This window comes from Nothobranchius furzeri, chromosome 2, assembly GCF_043380555.1.
Source record: "Nothobranchius furzeri strain GRZ-AD chromosome 2, NfurGRZ-RIMD1, whole genome shotgun sequence".
NCBI classification, from domain to species: Eukaryota; Metazoa; Chordata; class Actinopteri; order Cyprinodontiformes; family Nothobranchiidae; genus Nothobranchius; species Nothobranchius furzeri.
The window spans coordinates 821,060-846,805 of record NC_091742.1 but is presented as its reverse complement, the minus strand read 5'-3'; the positions used below and the strand labels follow the sequence as shown (position 1 = coordinate 846,805).

Below are 25,746 nucleotides of genomic sequence, written 5' to 3'. Positions count from 1 at the left end.
GAGGAAATATTTACAGATCAATGTTTATTGTGTCCTTCTGGACGGAAGATGCTGATTGTGCAAAATCTGAGTCTTTGACAGAGGCCAAACACCTTTCCACAATATGCAACACCAACTTTTACAGATTATGTTGCCTTTCTCTGCATTTCCTTTAAACACTTGAACCCCCTCTCCTCTCAGGAGGCAATGGCAGGAGTTGGTGTTTCATAAACTCTTTTCTGGTTTTCACATTACGTCTGGTTTCAGACAACAAAAGGCAGCATTTGGATAAAATGTACCATGTGTTTAGTTACAAATGAGATTCTAAGCTTTGATTGTAATTAATATGTATATTACTATTATTATGACTCGTGTCACAGCTTAAACACAAAGGTTTGTTGTTGCTAGCTCTTTGAATGACCGTAGTCTAACAGAATAGAAATTAGCTCTGACTAGATCCTCAAGCTAACGCTGAGTTGTGCAGGTGTAACACGAAGCGTAGCAGACTGCATTATAGTTGATGAGTGCATTTCAACCGACTGCAAAATAAATGCGGCTTTGCATCTGCTGGTTTTACGCTTTGCGTCTATTTTTATTTTATTTTTTTACGTTCTATGCTTCCTGAAACTAGTCAACCTCATTAGTACAGATTGGGCCAAACAGGAAGTCAAAACCGAAAGCAGTGTAAAACGTCCAACACATTTCAAAATAAAAGGTTTGCAGTAAAAAAATAAAATAAATAAAAAACCTCATTACCTGTGACGTCTCCATAACAGAGGTAAACAAAACAGGACATAAACAATAGACCTTTTTGGAATCATGCCCGCCTACATCTTTTCTTGTCATCATGTGAACTGGTGACATCATGCGTGATTTCGCATTTCTCCTATGATTTTGGGATCTTTTGGGATCAGCTGCTTTTGGATCAGAGACGCTCCCGCTAGAAAGGGATGCACTGCTGAGGTCACGGGTGAAACATATCTAAAACGTTACGCGAGGCTCACCCGCCCGTTATAAACAAAAAAGATGGCCTTGTCATCTTGACCCCTCTCAGATGAGCCAACCCAATCCCAATTTCTCTGAACTTAGGCTTCCACAACCAGTAATAAATTAGTTGTTCAAACGCCTTCAACAGATCGGAACTATCACCCAAAGATGTTTCATTTTCTAATCAAATCGTGACAATCTGTAAACATTTAGAGGATTTCTTTGAATATTTTGCTTAAACGGAATAAAAAGAAACAACAGATTGTGAGATTTATTGCAGTTTTTCCTGTTCTAAGGCCTACGTGTTATTTGGTGTGTGTTTCCATGTGAATCAGTAGATATTTACTCTGCGTGTGTGTCTGTATTGTCTGTGTGTGTTTGTCAAACTGAGGCCTTTGTGAAGTACAGATGACCTCATCACAGCTTCTAACTGCTGCGAAACCTCAACCCCCTGCACCATGACCAAAGAACCACACACACACACACACACACACACACACACACACACACACACACACACACACACACACACACACACACACACACACACACACACACACACACACACACACACACACACACACACACACACATACCTGGTGTCTGAGGGGTCTGGAACATGAGATTCACTGTGCAATTTCTTCACCTACAGAAGAATCAGAAGGGAATGAATTACTTCACACATCCATGGACACTTACACACACACACACACACACACACACACACACACACACACACACACACACACACACACACACACACACACACACACACACACACACACACACACACACACACACACACACACACACACACACACACACACACACACACACACACACACACACACACACACACACACACACACACACACACACACACACACACACACACACACACACACACACACACTTAAGAAGCAGTGTTAAGTGTGTTCGAAACGAGCCCCATAAACTGGCGTTAATGAGTCAGATATGTTATAGGAGTATCATGAATTGTTGTCAATGAACACAAAAATTCCCACCCTCAAACGCTTCCAGGGAATAAAATTGAAAACAAAAGGAGCAAAAACTTTAAAATTTGCGATAGTCAAAATGTAAAAAATCCCACCAACTCTGAATAAACGACGGTGTCTGTAGCTGTAAAAACGCTAACTGCAGTGACAGATATAAACTTTCCCTTGTTCACCTGTGACCCCGCTCCATTCTGAGCTCGTACATCCATCTGAACCCTTTAAGAGTTTAAAGGTCTCGTCTGGGTCATGTTAGGTCAGAGTAACGACTGTTAAACATGTCACTGCAGAAACTGAACTCAGCCTTGACTTTGGGGGGGTGAGTGGCACATTTGGCCATGTCAATCAGTGTGCTGGTACTATTTATTAAAACTAGAGTTAAAAAACAGACTGCAGTGTGTCCACACACACACACACACACACACACACACACACACACACACACACACACACACACACACACACACACACACACACACACACACACACACACACACACACACACACACACACACACACACACACACACACACACACACACACACACACACCTTATATGCGTCTTTGTTTAAGGGCATGTGGAGCTAGACGGCAGACCAGTGGTTCTCTATTAAAATTCCTCTCTTATTTGGGGCAGGAACTAATTAGAACAGTAAATGCTGGGCGGAGCAAGGTCCAATGTGTACCAGGTGCCCTATAATCACTGTGTCAACACACTGTCAAGGTGTAGGGCACATGTGGGGTGCCAAATACACACACTGCTGAATAGAAGTGCACACACACAAGTCACGCACTTGCAGCCAAATTCAGCCAGGCAGCAACATCCAAGTCGTTTCCAAATTACTGCAATCATGGGTAAGTAGAGAGAAAGTGCTCGACTGGGCAGACCACTCTACATACGTGGAAACTAAAGTGTGTGTGTGTGTGTGTGTAAAGGACACAGTTGTGGTGTTATGGTTCTGATTAGAGGGTCCTGCTGAGAGCGAATAAGAAGCAGCACTTAGTTGTTTAAGACAGGGTTCAAAGGTCAGCGAGTCTCCTCGTATGGATCACTTTACACACACACACACACACACACACACACACACACACACACACACACACACACACACACACACACACACACACACACCTCAAGAAGATTTTATGATGGTCTTTTATCTTTATCTATTAACCCTCTCAGGCTCAACATAAGTTTTGATAAAAGGATGAACATCTAAGTCCTCCAGGGGAACTTCTGAGTTAAAAATGCTCATGAAACACGTGTGTGGAGCATCGACATGAGGTGTGGAGTAACCAGGTAGGTTTTAACTGTTGCAAATCTGCGACGCCTGCCTCCAGAGGCCTAAACATGTCGTTTATATTTTAGCTGTCTCCAAACCATTATTTCACATTTATGTTAGACAACAGACTTTCTATAATGATAAACTTGCAGTGAAAAAAGAATAAAGAAAAAAACAAAAATATTATTTAGGTCCTAATAAATTTATAATAAAACACTTGTATTAAAATTAAAAAGCAACATAAATGTGATTCTATTAAATAAAGCCTCACATTCTTTGTGCAACTTGCAATAAAACATTCAAATGTATCTTCAACAGTGAAATAAAGCACCCTGCCCGAGTGCACTTTAAGGTGGCCACCATGTCTGAATAACCCATTTGTGTCACCTGAGCCACTTAAATAGATGACCTTTGACCCGGTTGACCGGGTGACCAGCCTTGTCAGCACGACAACTCCTTATAGGATGAGTACAATCGACCGCAAGTAATTAGCACTAATGAAGATTCAGTCTGAAGAAAAATATGCTGCTAATTTTATTTTTAAACAAACTAAAAAGGTCTTTTAAAAGCATGTTTTTTTTTCTCGGAGTAAAATTATGATCAAAGAAGGTCCAAGTTATTGCAAACATGATTTTCCTCGTCTGTGTCAGAACAAGTTTTTTATGCTTAAACCCGAATACCTTACTCTAATAAAAAAAGATGATAAAAAAATGTATCAAATTTCTCACAAATGTTTTATGATTTATGAGATTTTTATTTATTTTTTAATTAGGAAAAAATAATCTTATACCTCAAAAAAGGAGAATTTATCACACTTGAAACATTTACACAAACATTGTGATGTTTTGTGTAAATTATCTCAAATCAGTTTATACTGTCAAAAATAATAAAATCCCAAAGCCGTTACATTTCTAATCTTTTAAATTTCCAGCCTAGAGAAAGGTGAAACTTTAAAAGTCAACTTTTTATTTAAATTCTAAAATGCTGAGAATTTAAATAGTTATTATTGTATTCCAGTCGTTTGCTTTTACATGGAGCATGAAGCAACATTTCCTCTGAGTCTGGGGGAGATCCGTTCTTACCTCAGAGTGGAATCGGGTCAGTGACCACTCTTATACTTCCACAAAATGTTCCAGAGCGCTATGATCCACCAGCTCCCCCTTGGACAAACACAGAAACACCAACGCTCCTTGAGCACCCTCTCCTCTCTGTCTACCTGCCTCTCACTTTGAACTCCAGGTGTTTTGCCTCTGCTTCTCTGTTCCTGTCTGACCTTCTCCTCTTATTTCTGCACAAGCTGGAAGAAACTTAAAAAAGGAAACCTTGAATGTAAAAGCTGCTTTTCCTCCTGCGTTCTGCTGACAGGTCATTCCATGCACAGCTGCTGTCCTCTCCAACTCCAGTAATGGGGAACATTTCGCCCGTCTTGTTTCTCTCCTCCTCTGCCTCCACCCCCTCTATTTCTCTTCTCCTCCTCCTTTTTTTTCTCAGCTGTCACTCATTACAAGCTCACTCAAGCTTGCATTAGAGTCTAAGACATGTTATGGATAACTCCTGTCTGCCTGCTTCAGACAAGAATCAACTGTAACGCACAACCAGAGTGTGTATGAAGAATACAGTGAAGAGCTGAATAAACAGACACACTTGTGTGTGTGTGTGTGTGTGTGTGTGTGTGTGCGTGTGTGTGTGTGTGTGTGTGTGTGTGCGTGTGTGTGTGTGTGTGTGTGTGTGTTGCTGAGCAGTAGAAAGTAGAACCTAGACCAGGGGTGGGCAATCCTGGTCCTCGAGGGCCGCTGTCCAGCAGGTTTTACTTGTTTCTCTGCTTAAACACAGCCGGTTTGAATCTACTAGTGATTAACAGGCTGCTGCAGAGCCTGATGAGCTGCTGAACAGGTGATTCATCCAGGAATCAGGTGTGTCGGGGCAGGTAAACAACTAAAACCTGCTGGATAGCGGCCCTCGAGGACCAGGATTGCCCAACCCTGACCTAGACCATAAATTTCACGCCTTGCCACTGACTCCCCCCATCCCACATACTCACACTCCCTCCTGTCACCCATGTTGCGCAGGGGATCACACCTGAGCGTGCACTTTCAATCAGTGTTAATTGAAACCACGCAGCTGCACACATGTCTCATTTAAAGTGTAGCTCAGATGGAGGGACGGCTGGGAATGGATCTCACACACACACACGTGCATGTACACACACTTCTCAGTTGCATTGGTGTAAAGATGGCACCTTTCCACTTTGGTCATCGAGGTACACTGTGGGACATTTACACAAATTTCTGGACTCCTTTCCACCCCTGAAAAAAGTCATCAACAATTTAGAAGATCTGCAAAATCGATCTAGAGCACGACTGAAAACGTGCAACGAGGAGCTCTGATGGTGACAGCACATTAGAAATAGGATCACATTGTCTGAGGTTCAGACTAATAACAGGAAGGTAGTCATAATGTTATGTAGAGAAGAGTAGATGGCTTCCTGTCATCTGGTTGGAGAAATAGATTTTGTGTCTTTCTGTACTGATGAGCTAACTACTAGTTAGGGCAGTTGAAGTGTATTGCTGCTTCCTTATAACAGATGAAATTTCTTATCGGTTCATGCAACACAATTTTACAAACCTTTGCACCAGTTTTACCACACACATTTTTCCATAAATTCAGTTTTTAGAAGTATAAATATACACTTTGACACACTTCCACTGCATCAAAAGGTCAAGTCTTGATGCACTAAGTAAGTATTTTATAGTGGATTAATCACAAAACAGTCTGATGTCTCAATCATGTTGGAAGGAAGGTTACATTGGAAGAGATTTCCTTTTAAAAAGGACAACGAGGGACGTGGTCTTTGTTTACAGTCTGTCCCTTACCTTACTTCCTGGTTTTAACTCATATGTAAAAAAAAACAGGGTTGCAAAGTCTGCATCAGCATTGGTAAGATGACACCATCCTGCAAAAAGCAGCAGTGCTGTGGACACAATGTTAGCCAGGAAAAGAAGCGACCCAGCAGTTATCTCTTGTACCCCTAAGAAGCCACAGCATCTTTTTGTTTTACTTTAATATCAGGTGAAATGGCTAGAGGCTAATGTTGAGCTAACAATGCTAACAGTGAATTAGAAAGCTCTAAAAAAGTCTAAAAGCATTTCATTTATCAACAACTCAATATTACAGTGAAATGTATTTATCGACTTTTGAATATGCAGTAACCAAATTAGACCACAGGATGCTATTCCTAATTCATGCACCTTTCATATCTCTGCAGAAATAGTCATGCAGTGTAAAAAAAAAAAGGATTTGTAGAAACTTTTCCATAAATCTTTCAAAATTCTTGCAATTCGAACTGCTTTGAAAGGCTGGCCTTAGCCTATTCAAACTAGTCGTTAGCCCATCAGTCCCAGTGGATGTAATCTTGCTTTTTCTGAACATAGACTGTTTAAAAAGCCTTCCACATGATGTAAGGTGATAATTAATCAGACACACTTCGAAAATCTTTCAAAGCACTCAGGAAAAACAACATAAAATGTACTTTAACAGATATTAGCTTTGAAAGTTAAACTCAGGACATAGAGTTGAGACAAATTCACATAGACCTGGACCAATTTTGGACTGACATCTTTAGCTTGGTTACCATGGCAACAACATGCGGCCTAACCCCAGCATTTATTCATGACCCCACTAAACACCCTGATTGGTAGAGTTTGTGGGATTTTGTGTGTGTGCGTGTGTGTGTGTGTGTGTGTCTGTGTGTGTGTGTGTGTGTGTGTGTGTGTGTGTGTGTGTGTGTGTGTGTGTGTGTGTGTGTGTGTGTGTGTGTGTGTGTGTGTGTGTGTGTGTGTGTGTGTGTGTGTGTGTGTGAAGAGTTTATGTAGAGGACTGGCTGTCAGAGCAGATTAGGGTGCTGCCGAAGCGCTTGACAACTCAAGCATTTTATTATTAGCCAGACCCATTTTGGAGGGGGGTCATCCAAAAACATCTCTGGTGAAATATTTTCAAAGCAAGTGGAGACGGGAGAAGAGGTGTCCGTGAACATGCCTGATAAAACACACCACAACCAATCAAAAAAAAAAAAAAAAACCAAAAACAACACAAGTGAAGCGAAGGCACATCAAAACACAGCAGCTAAATAACAGGATTCAGCGTTGCTTTTTGTTGACTTTAGTCACGTTTCAAAAAGAGTCTGACAGGAATAAAGTGTTACACTGTAAAAAAAATTCATTGAGAATAACATTGCTCTGAAAGTAGAACAACCGCTTGAGTTTTTGTTGGACTCCCAATGTCTCAGCTCCTTCATGTCAGCTCTTAGGTATTTTTTTTATTTGCAATTTACTGTAAACATACATTTGAAATTTGTACAAATAGAATACTTTTTCAGTTCATGTTATTCCGTTATCCTCGACTCGTTTAAAATTTTCATAGTTTTTGTTTGAATTTGTACAATCGGCATGCTTTAAATTGGCAGTGTGTAGTTTCCTGGCGCTAAAGGGCAGTGTAAACATTTCAGGGTAGTTTCATACCATATCACTGTGACTGCTGCTATTTTAAAAAACATTAGCATAAATGTTTTTACCTGTGGCGCAGAAAGCATGCAACCTTGGCGTGACTCCCATCAACATACATATATGGACAATGGATTTCCATAGACTCCAATAACACGTTTTTGTACTAAAATGGGAGGTGGCCACCACCGCCATTTTGACCGTGTCACAGGTTCCGTCAAGCCCAGACAATTCCATAAAAGGGAAGCGAGGTGGAGCTGAGGGTGGGGCTGTAAGGCTGGGATCAACTGACGACACCCGGTCGAACTAGCTACAAGCTAACCTGAAGCTAAGCCAAAGCTAATGCGGAGGTGGGAGCTAAGCTAACGGAGGTAGCAACCTAGCTACAACCGGAGTTAACTGTGCACAACACCAGAGCTTCTGAGTCAGAGATACGCCGGGCTGACCGCTGGGGAGAACCGGATGGAACACAGAGGTCTCCGAGACCTCCACAAGCCGGCAGCTGCACAGCAGACAAGCGCCGCTGCGATCTGAGATGCGCAGAGCTGCCGCTGGGGAGAACCGGGTGGAAAGGTTTCCATCCCAGAGCTCCACAAGCCGTCAGCCCGCGCAGCAGACAGAAGCCGCGATCAGACAGAGATGCGCCGAGCTCCCTGGAGACCCAGCCACTTAAACAGAAGAGTGAGGAAAAAAATTCACCCACCTCAGAGTTGTCATGAGTGTAAACTAGATCATTTAAACAAAAACGTGTTCTGGTACCAGGCTGTAAACATGTTTATTTCTGCTGTGAAATTGGTATTTTAAACATGGGAGTCAATGAGGATTTGCTCGCTTCTGACACCAGCCCCTAGTGGATGAGGGTGGAACTGCAATTTTTGGTACTTCCGGGTTGAGACCACTTTCTGAGCCTCATTGTGGGGGCTTGGTGACTCCTCAGTCTTGATGGTCCTTCAGTTAATTGAATCGAGAGAATGCAATGCCGATCGTAGTTTTCTGACGCTGTAGTTTCCGGACCTGCTGGGGGTCCTGCGCCTGCTGATGACATCATCATACTACAACAATACCTCTCGGCCAAAATATATTGAATCTCTTTTTTGATTCTGTTCATTCACATATGTTTTGGAAATAGTTTAACAGTTTTTTTTTATTTAATTCATGTTTCTTACTACCTAAATGTTTTCGAACATGGTAACGTAACCTCCATAAGTCGTATGTCGAGCCAATCATCTAGTGGGAAGTCATCGACTAGCTCAGTATCCCGAGCTGGCCAGAAGGAAACATGACGTCTAATACGGCGTCCGCTAGAGACTTAGAGCCGTGCCCTATGTACTTTTTACCCAATTTTTTAGTTAAATGTTACAAAGCCACCAATATTTTTCAATGATTGGACATAATTTAATTCATTTTCAACAACATTTCAACAGATATTTCCAGGGATTACAGGTAAAAATACACATTGTGACTTTAAAACAACTGTCAGTACATTATAATCAAAGTACAATATTATTTATGAAACCATTGTTTTTTTTTCAGTTTTGACATTAAAAGTGAAAACACACATTGTGATACTGTTATATTAAATAAATGCTTTTCATTATGCAATAAAACACAAAATTCAAAGGGAAGCCCTTGCATTAGGATATACAGAATCCACTTTCAACAAATAGCTTGATTACAACCAGATTGACAAGCTAACCATTATTCTAAATGGGGTTACAAAATTAATTACTGGCATCTTTAAGAACTCCTAACTTTAAACATCACAGTGGTTGATGTGAACTTTATTTTATAAACCTTTAAACCACCATTTACTTACCATTTCATGATAAAACTTGTCGTTATCCGTGTATACCAGGGGTGTCAAACTCACACGGGGCCGAAATGAAACTCTGGGACGAAGTCGCAGGCCAAACTTAATATTTTTGAAAAAGTGACGGCAAATTTGCACATTTTCTTTATCAACATATATGCAATTTTAAACCTTTTAATTTGGAAACAAACTTATTTTTGCATTAACACTGAATGTGGAATAACCAAATGACACACGAGTAAGTCAGTTTTAAATAAAAGGCATCAGTGGTATTCATTACTTGTGGTATAATCAGCATTTTTAAAATCTATTCAGGATTTATGTTTTCTTGTTGTTATTTTTTATTCTCCTTTTGTTCTCCTGTAATAAGTGTCATCGCTGCTGTGACATCTAGCTTTCCCACTGAGGAACAATAAAGGGATTTTCTATTCTATTCATCTATCTGCAGCCTTTCCACTTCCTGTTTACTGTAGGTTAAATCTTTTCTCACAGCCAACAACAAAATAAAAATATCATTTTATCTTAAATGAAAATGCAACATCTCACCTGTTAACTTTCATGCTTTGGAGCAGAAAAAGAGCATAAAACCAACATATTTAAAGCTCAGTTTGTTCCACTGGTTTACTGTGATGCTCACCTGTTCCAGCCAGATACCTGCATCATGGGGTTGATCTGAGCTGAGGAGGAGACTCCTGTTGTTTTGTTCATCTTCATCATAATAATGACAACATTAGATGACAACAGGTGCTCACATAGGTTTGTCCTGATGAACATGTCTGAGCAGCTTGACCAAGTTGTTGTGTGTCGGGGAGGAAACACAACCACAGAGTCATGCTGGATTGAGCTTGTTGCTGTTCGCTGGAGTTATATCAGCTCTGTCTGGACGTTAGTTGGAAAACTTTCTCTTTCAGTCGTGAACACATTACTGAGCGGCTAGAATCTCCGTTTCTGGGCTTCAACGTCGGAAAATAGCTGAGTGAACTCGGCGCTGAGTGAGAGGAGTGTAGTTTGTCCGAGACAGCGGAGCTGCAGACACCGGCAGCAGGCGCTGGAAAAAACACAAAGGAGGGGGCGCTTCGGCTCCGCGCTGACACCGCAAAGCATCATGGGAGTTGTAGTCTTTGCGGTAAAATCAGCCAGTGGGTCAGTTTTAATATATGTTTGATATTTATCTCGCGGGCCACAAAAAATGCTCCGCGGGCCACATCTGGCCCACGGGCCTTGTGTCTGACACATGTGACGTATACTGTCGGCTGTGCCTAGGTTACCAGTATAGAGCAGAAACCAATTCATGTGGCTCTGAAATTTGTGACAATTGTCCAAGTTTTAGGTCCATAACATAAAAATGAATAATAAAACAATTAAGTAAACACAACAATTTGTAGTTGTTGATTCCTGTAGTTTGTTTACTCTATTATTCCATCTGCTGAGTACGTGCAATGTTATCAGCCTCGCATCTCGGACTCCTTGGTTACGAAAACAATTTGTGATCTCGGGATGTCAACAAACACTGCAGAATCTTTCTTGCAGCTTGGAAGATTAGAGGGCTTCAGAGGCAGGATTGTGTGTAGAGGACCGGATACTGAAGAGGTCAAACTGTAGATGAAAAATGACCCTTTCTGGACATTACGCAAGAGATAGCAGATTGTGTAGATGGGATATTTTGGTCTCCGTCTTTATGTACGTGTATGTCCGTACAGAATGTACTTGTGGGACATAATTATCTAGTCTGCCCTGCGTTACATATTAGCTAAAGTGTCAACCACAAAACACATTGCTGTGGGATGTTGATTACTGTGGAAACACGAGCACCATCTTCCTCCACAACCTAAATTCTCTTTTCATGCACGTAAACACATTCACACACACACACACACACACACACACACACACACACACACACACACACACACACACACACACACACACACACACACACACACACACACACACACACACACACACACACACACACACACAGAGTTCCCTCTTTTACCTGTCCCCTGCTCAAAGCTCTCTGCTGTCCCCATTTGTATGAGTAGTTATCAGCGTGGTAACCTTATCCTCTTCCTTTCATGTAAAATACATTGTGCTGAGCCTCCTCCCTCCAGCTCCCCCTTCCTCCTGCCTACACTCCTCCTCCCCCTCCCTCAAGTTCCCCCACCCTGAGAGGTGTAAATCTATCCGACTCTTTATACCTCCAAAAATGCCCCCTTTTCAGGCAGAGTAGGAAGCTATAAAAGAAAAAAAGAAGAGAAGAAGTCAGGGAGTGAAAGGAAAGAACAAGGTGAGTCTGTAGAGAAGGGGAAAAGGAGGAAGAGGAGTAGTTCAGGTGAATGTTGCCCTGATTCTGTGCCTCTCTCTATCCCTAACCCTACCCTTACAAGTAAACATCAACTTGCTGGTGGCTGCTTACAGGAACCAAATTAAGCAAACTTCATCATACTTCAAATCATTTAAAATGTTTATCTTACAAACAGCAGTATGAAATCCTAATTTTATATTTATTTAGTTCAATAAAAAGATCATGCTAGAAAAAAAGCATATGGGCAGATTCTCCTGGCAGAATAATCTGGTAAGATAAGTATGTATTTATCACTTTCACACAGAAACAATTCAAAATGGTCAATGAATGTCTTCAGGCCGCCAGGTAGTGAAGTAAATGCAAATTACCATATTTTCCAGATTATAAGCCGCTACTTTTTCCCCACGCTTTGAACCATGCAGCTTATAATGAGGTGCGGCTTTACTGAAGGTTTTCCTTCACCTGCCACTAGGGGGCGCTTTAGCAGAAAGTGAAACAGGTGGAAGTCAAAAGTGGAAATCGAAGAAAGTGCTCATTTAAATTTAGCACATGCACATTTTATTTTATAACCATCCAGAAATATGAATGCTATCAGTGCTGTTTTCTTTTCTAAACTTGCAGGCACGTTCACCCGTGTTTAAAATGTGTTTTGTTGAATTAAAACAACAACGAAAAACCTCCGTGTAGCGTCTTTCTGTCTAATTATCTTATGTCATGGCCGTACATGCGCTGTGCGCCGGAGACCTGCATGTGGCTGCTGCACCGCGGCTTGTCTTCGAGTGCGGCGTGTGTGTGTAGAAAACCTTTTTTTTTATTGGTGCGCTCTATAGTCCGGAAATTACAGTAAATATATTTAGTGAAAACTATGTATGTGCACTGGTGAAACTACATCCAAATGGTGCAACTAAACAAGCAAAGAGAGATACATCAAGTGTTGCAGATTTACTCTGTTATCAACATTATGATGGTTTATAACTGGGGGACAAGAAGAATACAAAACTTGTGTTGATTTATTGGCAAGAAATCACTCATGTTCTTTTTAAATAGAGAGGCCCATCTACTTCTGGACCACGGGTACCTAGAAAAAAAAATGAATGCAAGTCAATGGGGCCAAAACTGCTATTTTCTAATCCCGTTTGTTGTGTGCTATGGACTTCACATATGATGTTCGTGAATTTTAAAGATGTAAATAGATACCAAGAACAAGCTTATTTTCAAAGGGGGGAAACAGTATTTTAGGTTTTGTGTGAAAATGCGTCCAGGACTACAAATGCACATCACCAAATTGACATCACTGAACCCGACAAGGAGGAAAACAGAGGGAAAATGGCTGTAAATTCAGCAAACTTCAAATCCTTCCTTCAGCAGGAAAGAACCACCATAGATATGGCCATGTAGAGTAGCAGCTAGGGGAGAGGAGATCCTGTGGTGATGTCATATATGCGATGTGCCGATGACTGATGTGTAGTCATGCTAATTACAAACTTTTATAAGCTAATAAATCTCAAAGGACGTCACAGGCACACGTCATTACTTTAAGTACATCTTATGTGTGATCCAGCTCGTAAGGCAAAGCAGATTGGAAAGTAGCTCTTTTAGCCCAGTTGATTTGCATTCATTTTTTCATTCTTTCGGGGACCCATGAGCCGACCGGAAAGGGAGGAAACTTGGGCTCCCTATAGACTAATGACAAAACCTGCACATTATTACCCCCTACTGGCCTGTAGTGTAACTGTAAAAATATTCGTTGTTGTGCACCTGACCCAGGGCCAGATTAACACTTTGTTGTACCCTGGGCAACAACATTAAAGGGCCCCATCATCACGACCCAAGGATCACCATAATATGGTCACATACAGAATATTTTACTGTAATATGCAGTAAATATACTCAATACTTGAATGCCTGACATCACGTAACCCACTCAGGGTAATCTTTGACCCACCTCGTGTGGACTGACCAATGAGGAGAGGGTCTTAACTTGAGGCCCTCTCTTCATTGGTCAGTCTGCATGAGACTGACTCTCAACTGACGTTCAAAGTCATAGGCAGCGAAGCGTCTCTGCAGCGCAAAAGCCCGGGTGGACAGTTTATAGGGATGAGCCGGGTACTCGTTTCAGATGAGTATCCGGTACGGATAAAGCATTTTTGACAAATACAAGCATGATACGAGTAAAACTAGTAAATATCTGTAATTGTGCTGAAGGAAAATCCTCATTGGGTAACTGACTGTCTTCACGCTCTGTGATTGGCCAGTCACATAGAGCACCCGCCCCTCCCTACACACAAAACTGCATCCGGCCGGGAGCGCAGTCCGTCCGGCCCATCCACGCACACACACAGACTGTAACGGATCTCGCTGTGCTTGCTTCACTGTTGCTCACGTTTCTTCAGTGCTCCCTAGGTTTTCTTCAGCTCGCCTCTTTTTCGGTTGAATATTTAAAGTTACTGTTTTCGTAACTTACCTGGTGCATTTGACAAGACAGAGCTGACGTGCTGTGTAGTTATTTTTTTAACTCCCTCTCCCTCCCTCTCCTCTCTCTCTCTCTCTCTCTCTCTCTCTCTCTCTCTCTCTCTATCTCTCTCTCTCTCTCTCACACACACACACACACACACACACACACACACACACACCTTAATCAACATTGTTTTGTTTAACTTTGTGTGGCAAAATGCCAAGAACGTTAAGAAAAAAATCAGTTTAATCAAATTAAAATAAAATATATACATTAAGTTGTGTCTGGTTCTAGCATTTCATATTTCCTAGTTCCTACTGCATGAGTTCAGATGTATTAATCCATGCACTCAAATATTAATGTTCTGATTTTATTGAAACACTTGTTCTGTAATAGTTCCTTTACTATTGTGATCAAAAACATTTAATCTCAATTCTGAGGCTGCTCTTAAATAGTTTTCAAATAAACAATACATATAGCAACTTCTGATCAATCCATATCAATTTCAGACTTAAAATAATATATTGATGTAAACCACACCCACTTCCGGTCAAACCACGCCCACTTCCGGGTTATGTCACGCCCATTCCGAATACAGATACAGATAATTTAGTTGGTTGAACAGATACAGATACAGAGACAGAGACCGATAGTGGTGTACTCGTTCATCCCTAACAGTTTGTTTAATATAGGGTGATCATATTTCCATTTCCAACAAAGAGGACAGGGGATCTGTGCCTATGATGTCACACCATGGCAACGCCACACAAACCACATTGGGACCCATTTTTTTGTAAGAACTAAATCAGATTCTGCCAATAAAAGGGCTCTTATGTTTTGCCTTGGCACCCAGAATGCCTTGAATCGGCCCTGGGTGTGTGACTGAGTTTTGAAGGTGATCTGAATTGTATCAGATGTATAATTATTACATGTGTATAACTTATTGCTTTATACAGGTAAAAACGTGTAGTGGAGATACATCTGCCTACATTTTACTTTTCCACACTTTGTTTTGTTTTCTTGTTTTTATTGAACTATTTCCTGTCCTGTCTGTCTCTCTTCTTCCTGCATCTCCTCTAAACTCTCCAGAAAATCTGCTGCCTGGGTTCTTACTTTTTCACCTCATCAGTAACTTTTGAGCAGATCAAAGGGATCTCCTGACCGCAAAGCGGAGAGCGCGTTTCGATGCTGCGTCAGTGAGGTGAAATCACCGCAGCACAGGTGATGAGCTCCGCAGTAGCAGAGAGCTTCAGGCACAAATAAGACAGAAAGTAGAGAACATGTGCGGACATGAACCATCGTGTGTTCATTATAGTTTTTTGGTTGCGCCACTTTGAGAATGGACCGTGCGCTGGACGCAGCAGCCTGGAGCACACCAACGATCATCGCTCTCTGCCACTCTCTGTGCTCTCTGCTCAAAAGAACCCCAGAGAGTCCATAAATGATGTAAAATAGGTAGAAAAGTTTTTTCCAGCTCCCCTGGATGTGTAGGATATCCAGCTCCCCCATAATTCGATCCCTGCTCCTGGATGAAAAAGCGGACATTTTCATCAATACAAGAACCCCCAGTCCGGACGCCCCGGACATGTCCGGGGAAAAGAGGACTTATGGTCACCAAGCGGGAGATTACAGATACAATATTTTGCTTGTGCCCTTGCTGCCCTGGGCCCTTTAGAGCAATTGTCCAGTTGCCCATATGGTTAATCCGGCCTTGACCTGACCCCAAATCAGCACAAATATGAGTCTTTGCATGTTGATTGCTTTGCAAACATCAAAGACTTCACATGTTGAAAATGTTAAAATGCAGCATTTGATGAAAAAAAAAGTAGGCATACACATATATAAATATAGCTTATATCATGCCTACCTCTTGCGGTTTTAATTTCATGTTTACTGACGTAAATCTTTAGAACATTTCCATATTTTCTCCAAAAATCACTGTGTGTATTTCTAAACATGCATATCTTTACTGATTCATACTGAAACTGTGCCTTAATAAACATGCAGTAAATCCTCATGTGAAGAGCATCAGAGGAGAACGAACTTTTCCCCCTCCATCCTCCTCACTCCCCTGGTGGTCTTTGAAGCTTCTGCTCAAACCGGCTCCTCATTGTCTCAGGGAGTGAGCAGATCACAGACACAATTTAATGTAGCTTTACTCAATGGACACAAATGAAAAGTCATTGATAGATGTGTGTGTGTGTGTGTGTGTGTGTGTGTGTGTGTGTGTGTGTGTGGTTCTGCACTGTTAATTGTGCATTTGTCCATAACTGCCCCTGCTCAGTTAATCTGATGAGCATGATTAAAAAAACAGTTGGGGTGGGGCGGTTGGGGTGGGGAGGGGGTGGGGGGGGGGGGGGGGGGGGGGGGGGGGGCTAATCCATCATGGCAGAACATGCAGACACTCTTTATAGCCATCACTTTAATAAGACAGGGACCTTCTTGAATCTTTTAACTCATTGTTAATTTTATAAGAGTAGAATGTTAATAGTGAACACAGAGACTGAGGCCAGGACCTAAAATCATGTACGTGCACTGCTCGTATTAAATGGGAACTAGGCAGTTTTGGCTTGCTTTTAGAACTACCTAGTGCTCGTTTGTAGAACAGAAACCAAAACCTACGGTATCTCCTTGCTGTGCATTAGTCTTTTTAACATCTTAATCTAACAGCTGAAATGTCTCCCCACCTTGCTTAGTGTCTAGAGGGTTGATTCATCACTAAATTCAACTAATCAGCTGTGCCCATGATCTAAAACATGCAGGACATGAGCTGGAACCAGACTGCAGCTCACAATCCCAACAGAGTGGCCCACCAGGCTGAAGTTGGGATATTCTGGCCACATGGGGTGATAGGGGCTGGGTGGCCTTTCATTAACCCCGTAAATGGTCGTTTTAGCACATACTGGCTCAAGACAACTATTTAAAAATATAAAAACGTTGCAAAGTTTCTCTTTAAAGTAGGACTACTGCACTCATTGGTCTGGGCTATGACACAATTGTGAGTTTGTGTTATTGATGTGAAGTTAATGAATATGGTGAGATCTTTCAGCACATGTAGCTGCATCTTGATACAGTCTGACAGACTGAGCAATAGGTATAGCGCAGCTAGAGCCTGTTAGGATTGCCAGAGTATGACAGTGATTTGGAGATGTGATTGTCAACTTGGCAAGAGCTGGTCAGACCACCAAATGGTTCCCAAGCACAGCCGTGTCTACGGCTCAAGGGATGGGTCAAATGCAGATTACAAGTCTCATACACCAGAGTGACAACTAATGGGACTTTAACTTGACTTTAACTAAAACCATCATGCATTGTGCTTACCTTCACATGGAACACACTCGGCCGTGAACCTACCCAGCAAGAGTTGAAGGTCAGAGCTGGATGAAGCTAGGAGGACCACATCATCCGCAAAAAGCAGAAACGAGATTCTCCTGCCACCAAACTCGACACACTCCACACCACGGCTGCGCCTAGAAATTCTGTCCATAAAGATAATGAACAGAACCGGTGACAAAGGGCAGCCCTGGCGGAGTCCAACCCTCACCGCGAACAGGTCCGATTTACTATCGGCTATGCGGACCAAACTCACGCTCCTCTGGTAAAGGGACTGAATGGCCCTTAACAGAAAGCCACCCACCCCATACTCCTGGAGCGTCCCCCACAGGGCACGGTCATAAGCCTTCTCCAAATCCACAAAACACATGTGGATTGGTTGGGCAAACTCCCATGCCCCCTCCATCACCCTTGCAAGGGTATAGAGCTGGTCCACAGTTCCACAGCCAGGACGAAAACCACATTGCTCCACCTCAATCTGAGATTCAACTATCGATCGGACCCTCCTCTCCAGTACCTTGGAGTAGACCTTTCCAGGGAGGCTGAGGAGTGTGATCCCCCTATAGTTGGAACACACCCTCAGGTCACCCTTCTTAAAGATGGGGACCATCGACATAAATATATGGACAATAGGTTTCCATAGACTCCAATAACACGTTTTTCTGCTAAAATGGGAGGTGGCCACCACCGCCATTTTCACAGTGTCACAGGTTCCGTCAAGCCCAGACAATTCCATAAAAGGGAAGACAGGAGGAGCTGAGGGTGGGGCTGTAAGGCTGGGATCGACTGACGACACCCGGTTGAACTAGCTACAAGCTAACCTGAAGCTAACCCAAAGCTAATGCGGAGATGGGAGCTAAGCTAACGGAGGTAGAAACCTAGCTACAACCGGAGTTAACTGTGCACAACACCAGAGCTTCTGAGTCAGAGATATGTCGGGCTGACCGCTGGGTAAAACCGGGTGGAACACAGAGGTCACACAGCAGACAAGCGCCGCTGCGATCTGAGATGCGCAGAGCTGCCGCTGGGGAGAACCGGGTGGAAAGGTTTCCATCCCAGAGCTCCACAAGCCATCAGCCCGCGCAGCACACAGAAGCCATGATCAGACAGATGCGCCGAGCTGCGGGGAGGGGAGAACCGGGTGGAAAGGTTTCCACCCCAGAGCTCCACAAGCCGTCAGCCCGCGCAGCTAAAAGAAGCCGCGATCAGACAGAGATAGACCGGGCTGCGGGGAGGTGAGAACGGGTGGAAAACATTGGTCTCCCGAGAGCTCCACAAGCCGATAGTCGGAACCCAGCTCCACCAACAGGTTTTATTTCAACCCATTTTCTAAAGTGCAGCATTATGTTAAATGCACTGGGTTTTACCCTATTACATTTAAATTTCATGGTTAAACAGTACATGTTAAAATCTAAGCTCAGCTCGGCAGTGACCTAAAATACATAAATATAATTTTACTTACCGAAAAAAATGAAGTGGAGACTCCTTGGACGCTCTATTAGTGCAATTAATGCCACAGCAAGTCATTTTGTCCAACAATTGCACAAATAATATCCAAAAAAGAATACACACACACAGAGACTCAAAATCCCGGAACAGTTTCCAAGCCAGACCGAGGCTCTACTGAGGCCTTTCCACTGAGCTAGCTCTGTGGTCACGTGGGTTGGATGCTCATTAATTATACAGAATTTTAGGCTTTTGATACACTTAAACAGAAGAGTGAGAGAAAAAATTCACCCCTCTCAGAGTTGTCATGAGTGTAAACTAGATCATTTAAACAAAAAACATGTTTTGGTACCAGGCTGTAAACATGTTTATTTCTGCTGTGAAATTGGTATTTTTAACACGGGAGTCAATGAGGATTTGCTCGCTTCTGACACCAGCCCCTAGTGGATGAGGGTGGAAATGCAATTTATTTCACTTCCGGGTTTGACTCAATTTCAGAGCTGCATTGTGGGGGCCTGATGGGGACCACCACCCCGGTCTGCAACTCCACAGGAACTGCCCCCGATGACCATGCAATGTTGCAGAGACGTGTCAACCATGACAGCCCTACAACATCCATAGCCTTGAGATACCCAGGACGAATCTCATCCGCCCCCAGGGCTCAGTCGCTGTGTAGTTGTTTGACTACCTCAGCAACTTCTGCCCCCGAGATTGGACAGTCCATTCTCAGGTCTCCCGGCTCTGGTTCCTCCTCGGAATGCACATAGGTGGGATTGAGGAGCTCCTCAAAGTATTCCTTCCACTGTTCGACTATAGCCCCAGTAGACGTCAGCAGCTCCCCATCCCCACAGTGTGAGCGAGTTGCTGCCTTCCTCTCCTGAGGCGCCGGACAGTTTGCCAGAACCTCTTTGGAGCCGATCGATAGTCTTTCTCCATGGCCTCACCAAACTCCTCCCACGCCCGAGATTTTGCCTCGGCAACTGCCACTACTGCACCCCGCTTGGCTATCCGGTACCTGTCTGCTGCCTCCGGAGACCCACAGACAAGCCACGCCCTGTAGGCCTCCTTCTTCAGCCTGAAAGCTCCCCGAACCTCTGGTGTCCACCAGCGGGTACGGGGGTTGCCACCACGACTGGCACCGGCCACCATACAACCACAGCTAGCAACAGCCGCCTCAACAATCGCAGAATGGAACAAGGCCCACTCGGAGTCAATGTCCCCCACTGCTCTCGGGACGCGGTCAAAGCTCTGCCGGAGGTGGGAGTTGAAGACCGTCTTAAAAGGTTCTTCTGCCAGGTGTTCCCAGCAGACCCTCACTATGCGTTTGGGTCTGCCAGGTCTACGCGGCATCTTCCCCTGCCATCTGATCCAACTCACCACCAGGTGGTGATCAGTTGACAGCTCTGCTCCTCTCTTCACTCGGGTGTCCAAAACATACGGCCGCAGGTCAGATGGTACGACTACAAAGTCTATCATCGACCTGCGACCTAGGCTGCCCTGGTACCAAGTGTACCGATGGGCATCCTTATGCATGGTGTTCGTTATGGCCAAACTGCGGCTTGCACAGAACTCCAATAACGAAACACCACTCGAGTTCAGATCAGGCGGGCCGTTCCTCCCAATCACACCGCTCCAGGTCAAGCTGTCATTGCCCACGTGAGCACTGAAGTCCCCCAGCAGGACAATGGAGTCCCCTGATGGAGCACTATCTAGCACTCTTCCCAGGGACTCCAAAAAGGGTGGGTACTCTGAACTGATATTTGGCCCATAAGCACAAACAACAGTCAGGACCCATTCCCTGACCCGAAGGCACAGGGAAGCTACCCTCTCATCCCCTGGGGTAAACCCCAACACACAGGCAGAGAGTCTTGGGGCTAACAAAAAGTCAACCCCAGCCCTCCGCCTCTCACCCGGAGCAACTCCAGCAAAGGATAGTGTCCAACCCCTCTCAACGACTTAGGTTCCAGAGCCAATGCTATGTGTCGAGGTGAGTCCGACTATATCTAGCCAGTACCGCTCTACCTCTGCCACAAGCTCCTGCTCCTTCCCCGCCAGTGAGGTGACGTTCCATGTCCCAAAAACCAGTTTTCTTGTCCGGGGATCGGACCGCCAAGGCTCCCGCCTCGGTCTGCCACCCGATCCACTTTGCACCGGACCCTTCATTTTCCTCCTGTGGGTGGTGGGTCCACAGTTGGATGAGCCCATGTATCCGGTTCGGGCTGGGCCCGGCTGGGTCCCATGGGCGAAAGCCCAGTCACCAGGTGCTCGCTAACGGGCCCCAACCCCAGGCCTGGCTCCAGGGTGGGACCTTGGTAACCCTCCGGGCCGGGTACTCCGACTCTTTGAATTTACTTCCATGAAAGATCCTGTGAACTGTTTTTTCTCTCACCCTTCACCTAAGACCATCATAATAATGACAACATTAGATGACAACAGGTGCTCACATAGGTTTGTGCTGCTGAACATGTCTGAGCAGCTTGACCACGTCATTGTGAGTCGCCGGGGGGGGGGGGGGGGGGGGGGTTAAAAACAACAGCAGCCTCAGAGTCAGGCTGATTTGAGCGTGTTGCTGCTCGCTGGATTTATATCAGCTCTGTCTGGAAGTTAGTTGGAAAACTTTCTCCTTCAGTCGTGAACACATTACTGAGCGGTTAAAATCTTCGTTTCTGGGCTTCAAAGTCGGAAAATAGCTGAGTAAACTCGGCGCTGAGTGAGAGGAGTGTTTTGTTTGTCCGAGACAGCAGAGCTGCAGACACCGGTGTCGGTACAAGATCTGCTCGGGTGCAAGATCGGCTCGGGGTCCTTCGACTGCCGATGACGTCAAAGTACGGCAAACCCACTCGGACAAAATACACTACACATCTATACTGTTGGAAAGAATTTAGCAGTTTCGTTATTAAAATAATGTTTCTTACGACGTAAGTTTGTGTTTATAATGGTATTTGTAAAATAAAACACTATTTTATTCATAATGTTGAACTCCTCTTTGAGCACATCCCTTGAAGGATCATAGGTATCAGCAACACATGTGAAGTTGTATTTGCAGGAAAGAAGTGTGTCCCGTTTATTGAAGTATTTTGTATTTAGAGTTTTTGACGTCTTGTCCATGCGTACTTCAGATACGCTCATAGCTGCTAGCCAAAACTCTGGAGTTAAAAGTTTTCTGGCTTTACTAAAATACCTGTCTGTACTTATTTGATTGATGTTAGTTTTACTTTCAATCATACTCCAAATGTAATCATTTGGCACGTTTCTAATTCATAATTTGTAATAATGTATCGGTGATATTAGCATTAGCATTCCTATGGATTTTTCCATGTATATTAGCATTGCGCTAACCACTCGCTGCCAAATTACAGCCTTTGCGATCAGAAAATCTTCTTTTGTCACATCGCAATTTAATTGCACATGCAGTTAATCGTTCAGCCTAATATACATGCAGCTCTATGCTAAAAGTGTATTTTCAAAGAGGTAATGATGGATTTCTTTGTAAAAGTTGTCCATCTTTCCAACACAAAGATTTGCCTGGATGGACCAACGTAACGTGATAACAACGTAACGTGATTACGTAATTTCGTAAGGTTCATGCTCAGCCAATCAACTACTTTGACGTCATCGGCAGTCGACGGACCCCGAGCCGATCTTGCATCCGAGTAGATCTTGTACCGACACTGGCAGCAGACGCTGGAAAAAACACAAAGGAGGGGGCACTTCGGCTCCGCGCTAACGCCGCAAAGCATCATGGGAGATGTAGGCCTTGCTGTAAAATCGGCCAGCAGGTCAGTTTTAATATATTTTTGATATTTATCTCGCGGGCCACATAAAAATGCTCCCACGGGCCTTGTGTCTGACACATGTGCTCTAGAGGGCATACTCTCTAAAATGAATGAACAGATTCTATGTATTCAAACCATGCAGTGGAAAGATAAGTGTTGTTTTGAGTTGTTTGCTGATTAAATACTTTTTGACCAAAAGGCAGAGGTGTAACCAAGTCACTGCTTTGCAAGTCACAAATATTTCCAGTCAAGTCTCAAGTAAAGTCCAAGTCAAAGACAACCAAGTCCAAGTTGAGTCCAAAGTCAATGATGTGGAAGTCCAAGTCAAGTCCAAGTCCTTAACTTTGAATTTTCAAGTCATAATCAAATCATCTGTCCAACTTCAATTTAATGACAATGATAATAAATAAATTACAGAAATAAAGCTTCTTAAAGCTTCACGCTGAAACAAGCAGAAAGTGCAACTGAAACTGATTATAAACAAAGAGCTGCTGCAGTTAGCAGAACAAGATCACACCCAGAACGAAGAATGATTTATGATTTTTGTCCTTGTCGTGCCAATTTTGTGCTAAAATATCAAATGTGCTCAAGTTATCATCAAGTCAACAGATGCAAGTCGATTCAAGTTGCAAGTCATTGGCGTTCAAGTCTGAGTCAAGTCGTAAGTCTTTATAGATTTTATTAAGTCAAGTCAGAAGTCATTAAAATAATGACAAGTCTGACTCGAGTTCAAGTCATGTGACTCGAGTCTACACCTCTGCTAAACGGGTTTCATTCCAGATTCTTTCTGTTCGTGGGTGAATCGAAGAACATTTAAATCTACATTTTGACTCCTTATTTTTTTCACGGAAACATTCTAAAAAAGGATCTTTGCTTAAAGTGGTCCCTCACTCATGTATTTAACACATTTGCGTGGAGTGGAGTTGCTAATGCTAACGGTTAGCTACTGTTTCCTGAACACTCAAACCAACAACAGCTCAGGAGGGAGAACGGGTTGTCCAGTAATCAGAGGCAGTGGCAGCGCCAGGGGGCGCTATAGCTACCCCTGAATTAGTCATTGCACCCCCATAGCACCTCCAAGTAAATATTAGATTTATTTTTTTTTACAATTTAATTTTAATTTAACGAGTGGATGTGATAATATTTAACATACAAAACAAAAATAATCAGTAAATTATTATATAGATAGTAAAAACTTAAACCAAAACAGGAAATTGATGTCAACCTTTGACCTCATTTTCCACCTGAGAACGAGTGAAAGACAGAGCTAGCGGTAAGATGGATCTGTTTTTGTTGCCCACATTTCCACGGGTTCACTCAGAAATGAATGAATGTTTGGAAGTGATCTCAGACCCACAAAAACCTACGGATCTGGATGAAGAGAGTCAACCCTCAACCGCCGCAGCAGTCCAGGGTTTAGCCGCTGGAAATGCTAACGCTAACGTTAGCTAACCTTGCAACGCTATAGATGGTTTTCTGTGTGGCAGTATGTGTTTATGATTTCATGGAAAAGTCAGCGATTGTTCATATGTTTATGATGTATATTAGTGATTGTTTCAGGTGTTGTTGAGGTTTTGTGCACGCATGTGCATCTGCTAGTGTTGAAGGTGTTTTAGAGAACAATAGGTACGCAAGACCACTTCCTTCATAGCACCCTCAATAAAAAGACTAGCTCCTTCATAGCACCTGCAGAAAAACATTTCTGGAGCCGCCACTGATCAGAGGGTTGTGGGATCAGTCCCGGCTCCTGGCCATGAATGCTGCTGTTGTGGGTTAGGCTAACCCTAACCATCAAGATGGGTGAGTCCAGGAATGCTCAGTGACAGAGTGATGTAGATCTGTCTGGCTTTTCTAATCCTAGAGTTTAACCATCTAAGCTAGAAGTATTTTTCATGGTAAGCCTGCATGAAAATAATAAGAGAAAAATGGTTTCTCAGTAAAGGACCCATGAACCAGGATGGCTTTAGGGAATGTTTCAAACTTTGCAGCTTTTTAAAATGATAATTAAATGAAATGAACTCAAGAGCTCTAGAAATTAGCCAAAATGGCCCAATTTCTACTTTTTCCCACATATCAGAGTTTTTTTTAATGATTTTCCTAACAGTACAAATCTGAATTTTTCAAATTCGACCCTGACCACCTTCATATCTGGCCATGAATCAGATATGTGTGTCAAATTCTTCAATACAACCTCAGCTTGAACAAACGCATCAGACATTTTCATCACTGAAGGTGTGATGCTGTGAGCACAGCATGATGAAATGGTTAGGTTTGCAGAATAAACCCACGGTCATATATGAATTTGATCAAGTAGAGCGCTTGTGAGTGCACTTGGGCAAGGAAGAACCTGAAGAAACACAACACCACCATTGTGCAACCCACACAAACTGACCGCAGCTACCTCACCCCCCACCCCCCGCCTGCTCGCTTCACACACCGCAGTCCATCAAATGTTTAGAAAAATGGCAGGTAAGAAAGCAAAGAACTGAGAAGAAAGAAAATAAATGCTAATTCAAAGATCAGGATTGACAGTCTAACTCTGAGACAGACTGAATATTGGTAGCTGGAGTGTGTGTGAGTCTGCGTGTAGGTGTGTGTGTGTGTGTGTGTGTGGCAGCAGCCACAGCATCAATTATTAAAGCTAATCTCATTAGACCTCAGATTCCTTTCAGACGCTTTTAATTAAATGATGAATGGGCTCCCAGCTGCCTGTTAAATAATGCTGCTCATGACATCACCAACCAGCCTGAGGGCTACAACATAAGGTAGATATCCTTTAAGAATAGATACAAGGGGAAATGTTCAGCGGGGAGAACAGTATGGTTTTACACACGCCATCTGCTCTTGGATTTAATATGCA

General features: G+C 43.2%; 1 protein-coding gene across 7 annotated transcripts in view; it reads right to left on the bottom strand.

Annotated features, from left to right (window-relative positions):
- Positions 1-25,746, bottom strand: part of eya4 (EYA transcriptional coactivator and phosphatase 4) — a 94,780-nt gene that overhangs the window by 23,177 nt on the left and 45,857 nt on the right. For 3 of the 7 annotated variants that reach the window (XM_054747856.2, XM_054747855.2, XM_070542525.1), the window contains exons 1-2: positions 4,585-4,701; positions 1,563-1,612 (exon numbers count right to left, since the gene is read on the bottom strand). In XM_054747856.2, the coding sequence (XP_054603831.1) occupies positions 1,563-1,612; positions 4,585-4,632 (98 nt within the window). In that variant the 5' untranslated portion in view covers positions 4,633-4,701. Of the gene's footprint in view, positions 1-1,562; positions 1,613-4,344; positions 4,530-4,584; positions 4,702-25,746 lie in introns of those variants that run through there. The other 4 variants (XM_070542529.1, XM_054747858.2, XM_070542528.1 and 1 more) reach the window with 4 other exon arrangements.